General features: G+C 35.8%; 2 protein-coding genes across 2 annotated transcripts; one reads left to right on the forward strand and one right to left on the reverse strand.

Annotated features, from left to right (window-relative positions):
- Window positions 1-5,818: 5,818 nt before the first annotated feature.
- Window positions 5,819-11,745, reverse strand: LOC133206055 (uncharacterized). The gene is made up of 4 exons (XM_061341961.1): window positions 11,705-11,745; window positions 10,208-10,606; window positions 8,433-8,530; window positions 5,819-7,952 (listed from the first exon to the last, which is right to left on the reverse strand). The coding sequence occupies exons 2-4, from the start codon at window positions 10,604-10,606 to the stop codon at window positions 5,906-5,908; spliced, it is 2,544 nt and encodes an 847-aa protein (XP_061197945.1). The 5' UTR covers window positions 11,705-11,745; the 3' UTR covers window positions 5,819-5,905.
- A 698-nt stretch (window positions 11,746-12,443) lies between these two features.
- Window positions 12,444-14,980, forward strand: LOC133206006 (uncharacterized). Its single transcript, XM_061341911.1, has 4 exons — window positions 12,444-12,662; window positions 13,759-13,825; window positions 14,209-14,412; window positions 14,598-14,980. The coding sequence occupies exons 1-4, from the start codon at window positions 12,486-12,488 to the stop codon at window positions 14,864-14,866; spliced, it is 717 nt and encodes a 238-aa protein (XP_061197895.1). The 5' UTR covers window positions 12,444-12,485; the 3' UTR covers window positions 14,867-14,980.
- Window positions 14,981-15,027: the final 47 nt, after the last annotated feature.

Here is a 15,027-nt window from a genome sequence, read left to right on the forward strand (position 1 = left end):
CTCTCAGAATCAAATGATACTTAATGCTTCAAAAACTAAATGCATGTTAATAGGTACACATCAGAAGAGATCAAAATTCTCAGAGCATGATTTTTCTTTATACATATCGAAAGAGAAACTAGACAACGTAACACATGAAAAAATTCTTGGAGTATATTTAGATAATTCTTTACAGTACAATATACATATCGACCATGTGTGTAAATCTCTGTCACGTAAAATTTCTATACTACGTAGAATTAAAAAGTATCTTCCCATTCAAACATGCAAGCTGTTTTATAATGCATATATCATGCCTACTATTGATTACTGCCTTACAATATGGGGCAATACATCCCGATCAAATCTAGACAGAGTTCATAAGCTTCAAAAACGTGCTGCAAGGTATATTTTAGATGTTCCCCCTGAGGCACCCTCAAGACCTCTTTTTGATGAACTTAATTGGCTTACTGTCTATGAACAACTTACTTTAAATAAATATGTATTGTTATATAAAACCCTCTTTAATTCTTGCCCAACTTATTTAAACGGCATGTTTCAATTTCAAAGTAATAATCAATACAATCTTCGATCTGAATCCAATGTTAACTTGTGTGTGCCAATTCATAAATGTAAACTTTCTGAAAATTCCTTCCAGTACTCTGGTGCCGTGTTATGGAATGATTTACCTGTACATATAAAAACTCTTACCAACTCTTAATGCATTCAAGAAACAAGTAAAACTTTATGCAAAACAATGTCAGAATAATTTGTGATTCATTTTAATTGCATTTGTATTTATATTCATGTATATATTTATTATATGTTTGTATTTGTATAACTATGTTAACTTTGTAATGTTTATTGACAGAAGGCCCTGGGGAAGAATAGTGCTTCCACTAATCAGGTTACCTTCTTTAATTAAAGTATTATTATTATATTATTGGTCATATTTATATGGAAGCATCCTCAGGTAGTATAGATTCAAGTTTGTTCATATCATGACCCCTGGGGGTAGGGTGGGACCAAAATGTGAGTTCAAACTTTTAGGGAAAAAACCACAGTAAGTCAAAGAAATATGTAAGCATAATAGTGTAGATTCAAGTTAATTCAAATCACCCCCCCCCCTTTGAGGGGTAGGTCGGAACCACTTACGCATTTAAGCTTTTCAATACTGGATTGATTTTTACTTTTTTCCTAGCCACAGTGCTCAGGTGAGTGATGTGGCCCTTGGGCCTCTTGTTTTACATTGGCTATGCCTCCAAAAATTGCTCTGACCAAGAAAATCTTCTCTCTTTTTGCTAACTTGTGAAATAATATTTATTTAATTTGGACTTGTTTACCCAGGAAATGATATAATATTTGCTTTGTAGGGGAGGAAAGTGAAGGAAACGAATGATAGTGGGATAAAAATAAAAGTTAAAACTATGGGTTTAATCAACTCCGATAACGGTAATGAAGCATTGCGCAAAGTAGTGCATGATACATACACTTTTTTGTAGACAGGAAACCACCACCTTTCTCTTTTTATAAGATACTTAACTCAATCTTACACACATCATGCGCGGATCTAAAGGGGTCTGGGGGCGGACCCCCTGCAATTTGCAGAGTTATTAAAAGTATATACTGAAGCAAATAAAAATGACTTTGGACTTTTTTTTTGACTGGGGTAGTATCCCCCCCCTTGGAAAAAATTCCTGGATCCGCGCCTGAACATTCACATTAATAGTTGTCTATGGGACGTAAATATATACATCGCAACGTGTTCGGGGTTCCACATTCCCATTCGGCAAACCTCGGCTGATTCCGTTACCTTCATCAAACCTCAGCTGACCAGGAAACTTGATATGCGTCTCCGCTTAACATTTGTGATAAGGCTGCCTGTTTACCGCCTAGGGAAAACGTAACACTTTGAAAACGATAATAAACATGCATAATTTATGATATACGATGAAAATTTCAAAAGCATTTAGGTTACACTAAGAATAACACTTACCAAGAAAAATGCACTTAGTATCTTTACAGAATCACATGTTTGTTAACGGATCGAATTCAGCACACTGTGCACATGTAAATGTAGGGCGCAGGCATATTGTGTATAAAGTAGCTCCGGTTCAATGGAGGTTTACATGATACAGCCGAGGTTTGATGAGGTACGAATCGGCCGAGGTGTGCCGAGTGCCACATTCCATGCTATGCACGCATGCGTAGTTTTCATAAACAAAACAGCATGGTTAGAGAGGGAAGCCCGGTAGGCCTGCTACATGGACAAAGTCGACCAAAAATAAAAAGAAACTGAAAATAGAACTTGAAAAAGCAACTTTCCTCAATTAAAATTTAGTTTGGGGATTAATATAATCGCTGGATAAGGAAGAAACGGGAACTCGGCGATACTCACGCAGGGCTCTCGAAGATTCTATTCGACAGGTTTGTTGATACTTGTTATCATTTCTCATTTTTCCATCGCTTTCAAAGAATAAAATAGTGTTAATTCAACATAAAAGTACACCTTTGACTTACAAACATTGTTGCCATTTGAAATGGTAATTTTTTTTAACTGTGCAGAAAAATATTTTGTTTGACATTTGCCGCAATAACGTATGATTAGTTGGTTTTTCCTTTCTAGGACCCCAATACACAAAACGTCAACATTTGTACTTTTAATTCTGTTTAATTTCTTCTGAATGCAGACTAAAATCTTTACGATTATTATTTTAGATTATTTTATCAGAAAGTTATGATAATTTGTTTTTGAGAATTGCTTTGACCTAATATTCATTATAATTGTAAACTCTTCAGTGTAGACACGTGCCGTTTTAGAATTCACGTGGTACAAATAAACAGATCTAAGATTGCTCCAGTTCGTACGACCCTTGATTTTCCGGCAGATTCTGATTACGTTAATTTTGTTTGAGTAGAGAATTTTTCTGTTTCTCAAACTGCTTACATCAACTTTATACCTTATTTCTTAATGACATATTGGGTAAATTTGAATGAAAAAGCACACATTTTGTAGCCGCTTTAACCTACATTATCTTAATAGAGTTCTTCTCGAAAGACTTTTTTCTTCTCCAATAAATTGTGACAGTGTCAGGACTCTCTACCGCATATTGTGTTAAGTCTTTTACACAATATGTTGAAGTGATTTTCGAGGGATTAATGAGTGGTTTATGGTAAAGATGCTTGACGAAGAAATCAATGGAACGATTTATTTGACATAAGAAAAGCCTCTTGAAGTGAACTATATCAATATAAAATATGTTAATGACTGATAATAGTACACATGTAAAATAATAGTGCGGGATGTCTGGAATTGAGTTGAACACCTTGTGGAATGGGAAGTGAAGGGGTGCCCTGTTTAAGTATCTGTGCTGTTGACATGTAAATGACCTACATTTGCACTAAAATATGAAAACGAAAAAAATAAAGCGTTTAATCATATTCATTCACTCTTTTAAATTTTAATTGGATTTTGCAGCTGTGAAGAATGGCAACTCTTACTATCTTGTCAATTGAACCCACCAGCACAGGAAACTGTTGACAGATAACCAACTGGCCTCATTACGTATAATCCAGTAGTCATGCAGAGATCTATGATGAACTAGAACAAAAGCACAGTAAAAACATGCAGAAATTTGACACTTTTATCAGTGAATGTGCAATTTTTTTTATCGCCAGACGTATGGTATTCAAATAAAGTTAAATTTTTATCTATTTTTATCTGAACAAATTCAATCAAATGTGCCAATCCTTGTAGTTCAAGACTGCATTGTGCACTCATATGTGTCCTTCTGGAATGACCATTTCTGGTCATTTAGCATATAATGCACTCTTGTCCTTGTGCAGCGTGTGTTATCCGACATATTTTCAACACCTATTCAAGTACTACAGGACCGATTTCAAATCAATTTACCTCAAGTCATCAATCGGAATTTTAGGACAAAACAACACTTCCCTCTGCGATTTTAAATTTTTTACAAGAAAATCATCACTTTTCTTCATGGGGAGACCAATGAGGACTGGAAGATTCTTTTAATTTTCTAGTGATCAAAACCATAAATACGCTGAAGACCCTAAACCTTGAACATTCACGTTCATACCATGGCTCCAGAGTCCAGAGTCAGTCATTGGTTATGTCAAAAGGGGGCTTCGGAGTTTTACATTAAAAAAGTATAGCAAAAAAAAAAATACCTAAAAACATTTGGTGTCATCTTTACAATTTGCTTGCATTCTCATCAGGTGTACAATCAGCTGGTCCAAATCATAACCCTTAGGTAAGCGATGATGGATGCTTTAAGGTCAGACGACACGTTTCTTAAATATATGTTTCGTATATCTTGATTACATAATTATCAAAAATTATTTTTATTGTCATTTTCTTGTGATTTCTAAATTGTTTTCAATATGTCTTAAAACAGCAAGTCCAAAAAATATTTGGCAATTCAAAAGATTACCAATAAGAATTATATAAGATATATCAACGTCTGGTATCTTGCCCAAATGCCTTGTAAGGTACCTCAATTTTTTGAGAGGGAACTTGTTTAAGTACCAATACTTCAATGACGTATTCTTGGAAAAAATTATGAATATTCGAGGAACGTGTCGTCTGACCTTAAAGGCGTTATATGTAGGAAATTAAATTTATGACTCTTTAGAAGAAATGGGGCTTCAAGGGAGTTTCACATCCTATAATGATATACAAATGAATTCTTTGAAAATCCCCTCTTTAGAAACAACACAGCTAAAAATTATTTCGTCAATATCGCATCAAAAACATCCTTATAAAGAAAAAAATGATACAAATTGTCAAATTGCTTTTCAAGCACCCTCATGTAGTATACATGTAGTTAAATCTGTTCAAATTAAGGTTCTTGGGATCTTGTAATACTGCGTTATTCTTTTGAAGGAGAGGTGTAGTTGCTAATATTGTATAGTTGTTAAGTTTTTCTGGCCATGTAACTTGAAATTTATTTAATGATAAATTCATTCAAGAAATGGTGCTTCTGGTTGTTTGTGTATTGTTTTAACATCCCTCTCGAGAATTTTCACTCATATGGAGACGCCATTCTTGCCGGTGGAGAGCTGCAAATTTTGACCTACACTCGGCACTCAGGGCCATTGAGCAGTGAGGGATCTTTTTCGTGCCAGCATCTACTTCGACACGGGACCTCGGTTTATATGGTCTCATCCGAAGGACCGGTCTCCACGTCCCACAGTGGGATTCGAACCCGCGATGTAAGGATCAACTCCTTACTCCGCGACTCTAGAGCGGACGCTCTACCACTGCGCCACGCCGGCGACTGGTGCTTCTGAGTATTTTTTTCCTAATTATTTAGACTTACAAAAGGTTTATACATTGAATCTTATACATACCGTAACTTTTATTAGATTAAATTTCATTCGACTTTATTCAACACTTATTTATTAAGGTTGCTGGTGAACATGTACAGTTAGCCTATGAACTTTTGCCTAGCAGCTGACAACCACAGATTGTCCTTTGTGTGTTGAAGTTGGTTGAGAACAGGAATACCATTGTAGCAACCGCTAATGATAAAACGCCGCTTAATGATAGAAATATCAGTAATCGTTGCAATGCAACGCTTAATGTCATAAATTATTGCATTAATAGTTGACATTCTCAAACGCTTCATGAAATAATTCTTTCATTAAGCGGCGATTAAGCATTAGCGGGTGAGAATGTCAACTATTAATGCAGTATGTATGTCATTAAGCGCTGTAATTGCAACGCTTAATGATATTTCTATCATTAAGCGGCGTTTTATCATTAGCGGTTGCTACATACCATCCTACTATTTCAATACCAAAATAACCACTTGAATTTATTTTTAACCTTTTATTTAGTTTTCATGCATTCCGTATCTGTAAAAGTTGTGCTGATATCATGCAATCTATACTTGGAATAACCCTATTTGCCATAATATGGGGATATCTTTTGTGTTTCTCTGTTGCAGTTTTTCCACGGCCAAACGTTTTCATAGTCGCAGTAAAATGTCATAAAAATTTCCCCTCCGTAACTTGATGGGCAGTTTTTATTGCCGAAGTTCCACCTGTTTCTTACAGCTTCTCCATACGTTCGCCCATACATACGTGGTGATCGATTTGTGAGATTTACAACACCTGAACATGGTCGGTAAGCTGGCGGATTCGAACCTGGAACTAGGCAACGAGGCTGACAGACTCGACCACAAGAATCGGAGGCTGTCAGATAGAGCTGTGCAGCTCCTAAGTCAGGATTCTTCACAGCAACATAGGAGATGGCTTCTGATATCGGTTGTCTTTCATCTATAACCGCATAGTCCATATATGTTCCTCGATATGAAAATCCATCAGACTGTACAAAGACTCTGGTGGATCCTCCAAGGTTTTTGTAACAATTAGGGTAGGTAGCAGGTGATATTTTTGGTGAAATATTCATGAACTCGGTGTATGCCTGAGGGGAGTACATGTCAACATTTTGTACAATCTTTGAGTTACGCACGATTCTTGATCCGAAGTAATTCCCTGGAGGTCTCATATAAACAATACGAACTGGCATGAAAACCCAACGACGAATGTCAGAAATGCCGTCCAAAGTAAAAGTATTCTGAATCGGGATATCATGAAGATGAGCCAATCTACGAACATCTTCAAGATTGAAAGGACTATTGTGAATTTGGGAAGGTATGCCTATCCCCCTTGTTTGGGTGTTAATTTGTTGTGTACTTGGATTCCAAAGATGTCTGATTGGACTATTAGGTGATGCAAACAACCTCTGTTGAAGATTTCCAGGCTGCCCAGTGAAGGTGAACCTGTTTTGTGTCCCTGACTGCAACGCTAAAGCATTTTGACCAATTCCTGATCTTAACATATTAGTTTGTCTGGTTCCAAAATTCTGACCACCCGTCCCCAGAACACCAGAAAGGGATGGATTCAAAAAGTTTGCCAAAGAAGAGCCGCCACCAAAACGACCAGGAAGGACTCCTGTATTGAAACCACGCATACCCTGTAAGGAACCAACAGGAGTTCCTCTGGTAAGGCTTGCTCCATTTCTAATGAAACCATTCCCTGTCCTTGGATCATTCATAGAGGACTGAAAGGGTACACCTCCTGCAGGACTACCCCCTGCTGCCCCATTCATTCCATTTTGATTCATCGTTCTTGGATCGACAAATGAGGCTAGGAATGGCACGGCTGGTTCCGGTTCCTCTTCAGATACTGCATCGAAAGAGAAAGCTGTCCTAGCCATTATTTGAGCTGATGTCGCCTCGCCGATGTCGCTAGCGGTTCGTGCAACACATACCCCGCCTTGACACGTTAGAAATCTAGAATTACCACAATTAGAAGCGCATGATGGCATATCATCATACTGAAAAAATTCCGTGGCAAAAATATCGCTGTAGCCATCCAAATTGGTATAATTACTGTATGTGTCCATATTTCGATTTGGATTATGCAACGGGGATGGACGAAACCTCATTGGCCAGGGATAGTCAGTCTCGGGATCCACACCCAGTTGTCGAATTTTTTGCCTAAATCGCTCCCAAATATAATCAATAAAGGTATGATGTAGAAAAAATACAGGATCGTAAGCAGTCACAGTTGCATCAACCATATGTCCTCCTACCCACACGTGAACATTGTTGTGCTGGCCCTCAAGGGTATTTGCTAAATTCTGTCCATACCCAACAAGAATTTGTGTATGACTTGTAACGCTGGGGTCCGTAAGAAATCGACTTATTGCCGGCTTTGTCATCAGAGCAGACATCCTCGAACCTATGTTTCTATTCAGAACCGATCCATCTGGCACTGTCCAGCCTGCGAAGGGTCCCGTCCTGACATTGCCATTACCATTTCCTACTAAAGGTGTGGTGAAGAGAGAAGTTTCCCGAGGGTTAACCATATCATTGTCCATTGTGGAGTCCCAGTAACAGAGAGAAACAGAGCCATCAATTCTTTGGAGTGCAAACTCCAGACTGTAATTTGAAAAAAAAAAGTTATTGTTCAAACTTGATTTAGATGTTGCTTGTTGGTAAAAGTGTCGGGGATATTTGCAAATTTAGACAAAATAATATGCACCGTATAAGACAAATGATTTTCCCCCTTTTTTAATAATATTTTAATCGGGTGTTTCCTGAGCAGATGTGATGTGTATGTTATGCCTCGTACGCTAAAAGAATAAATATCGAATCACAATACTTCATGAGAGATTGAATGGCTTAATGCCATACTGAAACTTGTAGAAACTTTATATATATCTTGTTTAAAAGTGAAATAGTGTAGCAAATAATATAAATAATTTGATAATAATAATAACAGACGTAAAACTTTGCAAAAAAAGGGATCCTGTCAAATTCATTTTTTCTTTCAATTTTTAAGATTGCAAAAAAAGAGGGGGAAAACATACAAACAAAAAACCAAATAAACCAAACAAACAAAAAAACATTGAAGCTTACAAAAGGAGGTAAACTCGGTGAAATCCCGGGAAGGCTGGGCCACCATGTGCAGCTGGAAGAACTATGCCGTTGTGGACACTAGCCCAAGTATCGTAAAACTGAAATCAAATTGAACCAAGAAATGTATAAAAAAAAAACATCATATGCCCCTGTTTGACAATATTAACAAGAGGCCCAGGGGCCACATCGCTCACCTGAGCACCCTGGCTTGGAAAAAGCAGAAATCAGTTCAGTTTTGAAAAGTTTAAATTGAAAGTAGTTGGGATTATGATTTGAACAAGCTTTAATCTAACTTCCTTAGGATGCTTTTGAATTAATATGACACATAATTACTTTGCTGTTAATAAGATGAAAATTTTTATAGATATATATCCTTTATATTCCCTTGAATAAAATATGATCCCCTGTTATGGTCCCTCTATTCTCCGGGGGGGAGGTGTCATGATTTGAACAAATTTAAATCTACATTAACTGAGGATGTTTTTATATTATTATGACCAATCCTGCCTTTGTTGTTCTTGTGAAGATTTTGAAAGATTTTTCTATGTAAAACTTTTATCGCCCATTTTGGCCCCACCCTACCCCCCGGGGGTCAGGATTTGAACAAGCGTGAATCTACACTACCTGAGGATGCTTTCATATGAATGTCTAATAATCATGGCTGTGTTGTTTTTGAGATGATTTTTAGAGATTTTTCCTATGTATTCCTATGTAAAACTTTGATCCCCCATTGTGGCCCCACCCTACCCCCGGGGGTCATGATTGAAACAAGCTTAAATCTACACTACCTGAGGATGCTTCCATATAAATATGACCAATCATGGCTTTGTTGTTCTTGAAAAGAAGATTTTTAAAGATTTTTCCTACGTATTCATATGTAAAACTTTGATCCCCCATTGTGGCCTCACCCTACCCCCGGGGTCATGATTTGAACAAACTTGAATCTACTCTACCTGAGGATGCTTCCATATAAATATGACCAATCATGGCTTTGTTGTTCTTGAGAAAAAGATGTTTAAAGATTTTCCTATGTATTCCTATGTAAATCTTTGATCACCCACCCATTGTGGACCCATCCTACTCCCGGGGGTCATGATTTGCACAAACTTGAATCTACACTACATCACAATGATTCCACAAAAGTTTCATACTTTTAAGCACAGTGGTTCTTGAGAAGAAGATTTTTAAATGATGCCATTAATTTTTTGCAAAATCATAATTATCTCCCCTTGGAAGAAGGTGTGGCCCTTCATTTGAACAAAATTAAATCCCCTTTACCCAAGGATACTCTGTGGCAAGTTTGGTTGAAATTGGCCCAGTGGTTCTTGAGAAGAAGATGAAAATGTGAAAAGTTTACGACGACGACGACGATCGACAGACAACGGACAAGTTTCGATCAGAAAAGCTCACTTGAGCCTTCGGCTCAGGTGAGCTAAAAAGATCAACCCTAAATTTAGAATGTCTATAACGTGAAGAATTTAAAGTACTGAAAAGTGCAAAGCTTAATTAGTACATGTAGTCTCTTTTTTTTTAGGAATTTTATAGTTCTTTGATTAAAAAACAGCAAAATGGAGGATGTAATCTTCCTCCGATTAAGGGATCAATTATCGTTCAATGTACTACACAGAAATTTAAATCGCCTTTCCTGATTCTCTATCACGAACTATATTTCTGCAACGCTACTTTAATTAATCAAATGCCTTTGCGACATCAGGTAAACTAAATGACCATGTTTTTATTATTATATTTTTTTTTACAAGTACACCTTTCTTTACCCCGTTTTCTTTCAACGCTGCTAGGGCATTAAAAAATCGCTGCCTTTCTGCATCATCCAGGACTCGTATTTCTCGCCGGAAGGCGCGTTGCGCCTGTCGTTTGTGACGTCTTGTGTTACGAAGCCTATGTTGGTACTCTCTGTAAAAGGATCGAATATAGTTGACCTGGCTCTCAGTCAAATTTAGTTGATGTCTAAGATGTGGGCTTTGCCAGATATAGCTACTCAGACAGTAACTTTGTACAGAATGACCCGGAATGTCTCCGACGGTGAGTCCTTGTGTGAACTGCTCATAGCATTGCTTTAAAAGATTTGGCATGTCTGTTTCCCAAATCATGGCGTTTGTTCGAATGGCAAAGAGAAGTCCCAGAATAGCTTGAAAGAAATGTAATTTTCTCATCTGAAAGTAGTTTGAGATAATTATTTAGAAGAAAATATTATTTTTATTTTGAAAGATAAACAACAACAAAAACAAACAAACAAAACCTAAACAAGCCAAAAAAGAAAAACAAAAAATAAACAAAAACAAACAAATGCTGAAACTAGGAAAGAAAAATGAATTTTAAAAAAATTGTGACTAAAATTTCCACGAGCATTTTCTATTCCTTGTAGGATAGAAAATTCTGCGTTCGTGCATTGATTTAATTTTGTGGTATTTCCTCCACGTGGTCGAGATCACAGTGCACTAAATACCGGTATTTTTTTGAAAAATGTATAATTATATAAATTAAACGGAACAAGTTTCATTCAAAATTTTGAATTTATAATTACCTATTTAATGATTTCACGGATGTTTTCTACATTATTAATGAGTCACAAACATCGGGCTGTCAACAGAATAACAATTAAGTTTGAATCCGCTAACATTAAAATTGTGTTTTGAATTCTAAAATTATGTAATTTATAACGGTTTTGCGACTAGTTTTGCCACGCTGTATCATCAAATTATATAGTGGAGGGGGGATTTCGACATTTTAATTTTTAGTCGAAAGGGGGAATATATATTGTTGTCAGCAACTGTAATTACAAGTATACAATTAGAACTGGCGGATGAGAAGGGAAGAGGTAGGTGACAAACTCAAGATTGATCCAGATTTTTTTTTTAAATTAAAAGAAATATTTGCATGTACCCCATTAATACATCAGAAATCAGATACAAAGTGAATGGTTCTCATTCGATAATTCTGGTCAGTCCCATTTTCCACGGTATATTTACCATATTTGTTTATTTTTAAAAGAAAATTATACAAAAAAAAAAAAAAAGCAAAAACAACTGTAAAATTACACATGCAATAAAAATAGAATAAAAACATTAAACAAAAGAGGAAAATTGTACCCGGGGTTTGTCCCTTACAAGCTATTGCCTTTAGATCATTTTCTACAAAGCATATTTTTGAAATACAAATTTTTAAACGATATATTAAACAAGTGAGGAAATTTCTAATAAGTTGAATTTTTCAAAGGAATTTTATAACAAGTCTATATAGATAAAACTTACTTTTACACGACCTTAACTTGACGTGCCACAAGCCAGTTGTGTGCAGCAAACTATAAATATCTTGTCATATATATTTGACAGAAACTTTCCACTTTTTTTATTACAGGGGATGGCCAATATGTTTAAATTAGTTAACTTCTGATTAGATATGGGCAAAATAGTAATTTCCTTAAAATGTTTTTTTAGATATATAAATCATTTAATATTCTTTTCCAATCCAATCCAAAAGGCGGATATATTATTTTCTACAAATATATCTACAAACCTGTGTTTTCGCGAAATAGGAAAATGAGCGATTGATTTTTTTTTAAAATGTGATTTATATTGCATGATCCCATTGCTATGTCTTCATAATTTTTTGACGAATTGAAAGAGATTATTAATTAATTAATATTGACAATTTCTATAGAAGATTAAGGAACCGATGAAGTGGGATCGGAGTTCAAATTATTCTTCAGAAAATGTACATGTCAAGAAATAAAATATAAAATAAAACAAAATTCAGTAACCAACACGTGTATGTGCTGTTTAAAGCTGGATTTCTCATAAATAGATTATTGAACTTGAAATGCTGACAAGACTCCAACTTTAAGATGCTTGATATAAATCTATAATATAGCTTCTTTCATTCAAAATATTAATCTATTGTGACGTCATTTTGCATAGTTATCCTGACGTCAATCTTTTTTTTTAAATGAAGATAATGTAACGGATTTTATATTAATGAAAGATTTTATAAAATTTCAAGTTTTAAAGTTTATGCAATGCATGAAAAAATTCTATGTCAGAAGCTTTTCTCTCCATAAGTATAATGAACCAATTGCTGAAGGCGGTGGAGTATTTGGACTCTCTTGTCAGACCAACATTTACCGATGCTATTTTGCAAATGGTTTGGCATTTACTTCTCCGTGTTCTAAACAGTCTGCAGGAATTTACGTCGGGTGCTTTACACAGTATTGTAAGTTGAATTATTATTTCTAGAATATGTCAATGTATACTATTACTATTTTTTTAACAATTAAATCGATAATATTAAAGATAAAAAACCCAATCATATCCTGCTTGATGCACATGTTATGTAAAAACATGGAAAATACCATAGATCGTTATTGCCCCGCTTTCGAGAAAGCGCGGGCATATACTTGGTCATAACTCTAGAATGAGAGAAGTCGTGAGATAGGCTTTTCTATGATTTAACATATACGCATTTTTTTCAGTGACAAGATCTTTCCGAATGCTTTCTGAATTTTTTATTCATGACCTTGAATGTTGACCTGACTAAGACCCCAAAAGCGGGGACCACAATTCTCTCAATTTGTTATTTGTTTTCATTTTGTATATAATGAAGAAGTTTATACCCCTTTTTTGAAATGTGTCTTGTTTAAAATAAACAGTAATAAATAAATGCAAAGACAACCCACTAGTGACTGTAGTACTGATATCAGTTTTGCAGCAGTACTAATGTAATCTAAGATATTGAGCGTCTATATAGTAAGCAGAAAATGGCGGGGGGGGGGGCTTTTTTTCTGAGTAAAGAATTTTGCTATAGTAAATTTACCTCTCGATGATGGTTGTCCCTCCACCCCCTCCCACCCCACTCCCACCCTTTGTTGCTGTAAGGTCGCGATCGAGCACTGGCATATTTCAGGAAATGGACAGTTAAGGATTTTTTTTCGTCATCAAATTATTTTGGGAAGTTGCCCCCCCCCCCCTTGGACATTTTTTTGTTGAGCCCCCCCCCTCCCTTTGAAACTGTTGTTACGGACCTGTATTAATTAACTGAAACCATTCTGAGGCTTGCGAAAATATTTACTGGGCCCTCCCAATACAAACTCAAAAGTTACTACACAGAGTGGAGGGAAATCAACTCTCTAATCAAGTTACCAAGTCAAGGTGGATTATAGTTCATATCGAGTCTACACCGTGGATTATAATCATACTACATGTATAAGGTCCACAAACCTATCGAAAGCAATGTGCACATAAAAAAACTCAAACTTGTTAATCATACGATTTATTGTAGATAATATATTTATAATTTATTCTGTTTTCAGATGCATATTTCTCTGAAACTTCTAGGCGCAGCCTTGACCGAAGTTTCGATTCAGCTAATCATTATTTGTAAGCATAATTTTATCATTATTATAGAATCAGATCGCGATTATTTATGATACATGTGCATTCAAATGTCCTTCTTGTTGATTTATGGAATCAGTCGCAAGGAAAAGCCTGTATTATTAATTATGTTGACCTCTTTCATAATACGGTATATGTATATTGAAAATGCACCTGAATGTTAACACATTTCAAAACTTTCATTTTCATTGAACAAGTGCAGTCAAACATGTGTGTGGGTGTGTGTGGGTGTGGGTGTGTGCGTCAGCTTTACATACAAGAAAAAATAATATATAGCTTACTTAGCTTGTTATGTAATCTAGTAAATATATTGAAGTAACATAAAAAAAATGATCCAGGCGCTTACCAGATAAGTTTTTCCATCTCAGATGTCGGAAAGTTGGAAAATAAGAACGTGATTGTTGATGAAAAGGTTTCCAAGAGCAACATGTCAATTCAAACTTCTGGTCCCTGGCAAAAGAAAATACGAAGCAAAGAGCGAGTATATTCGGAGCTCCTTGATCTGTTTTCAAATAAAACATCTATACTAAAGAGGAGAAGACGGGCGCTATTAAGGAAAGGAAAATTAAGGGGTATATAATTTTTTTTCACTTCAATACAAAAGAACTCAATTTACTCGAAGACTTGTATGAGAAACCCAGTTGAGGTAAAATATGTAGGATGAAGCTAAATTAATGTCATTTAGTTGTTTCTTAGCAAAAACTGTGGAAGTGATTGTCGTATATATGTATTTATTATAATTTTCACCTTTTTTCAGTAAATTATTTAGAAAAAGAGTACAGCGGTAAAAAGAAGCTTCTGTCGGGAGTCTGCCATCGTCTGGTCAACATCGGGATCCATGTTGATCACCTCACCCACCGCATGCGGGAGAAGCGGCTCCAGCTGGAGAACCGCCGACTTCAGAATAAACAAGTGGTGGAGCGATATGAGGAACTCAACCAACACCTGAACTCTTACCTCAACATTGTTCTTAATAATGACCAAGGACAGAATGAGGAAGTTCATTCAGAAATTCCCACAATGTGATGACGTTTAAAAATAATCAAAAGTTTCAAAGGCAATAGAGTGATTGTATAAGTCTACATAATCAGTGAGCAATTTACACTGACTGCTTTACGTTAAATGTAATTGTGAATTTTACTGGCATTTTTTTTTCACTATTGAAATCCTCGATGTTTGTGTGACAA

This window comes from Saccostrea echinata, unplaced genomic scaffold, assembly GCF_033153115.1.
Source record: "Saccostrea echinata isolate AGI-Se365-2 ecotype Australia unplaced genomic scaffold, CSIRO_AGI_Sech_v1 ptg000054l, whole genome shotgun sequence".
Classification (NCBI taxonomy): Eukaryota; Metazoa; Mollusca; class Bivalvia; order Ostreida; family Ostreidae; genus Saccostrea; species Saccostrea echinata.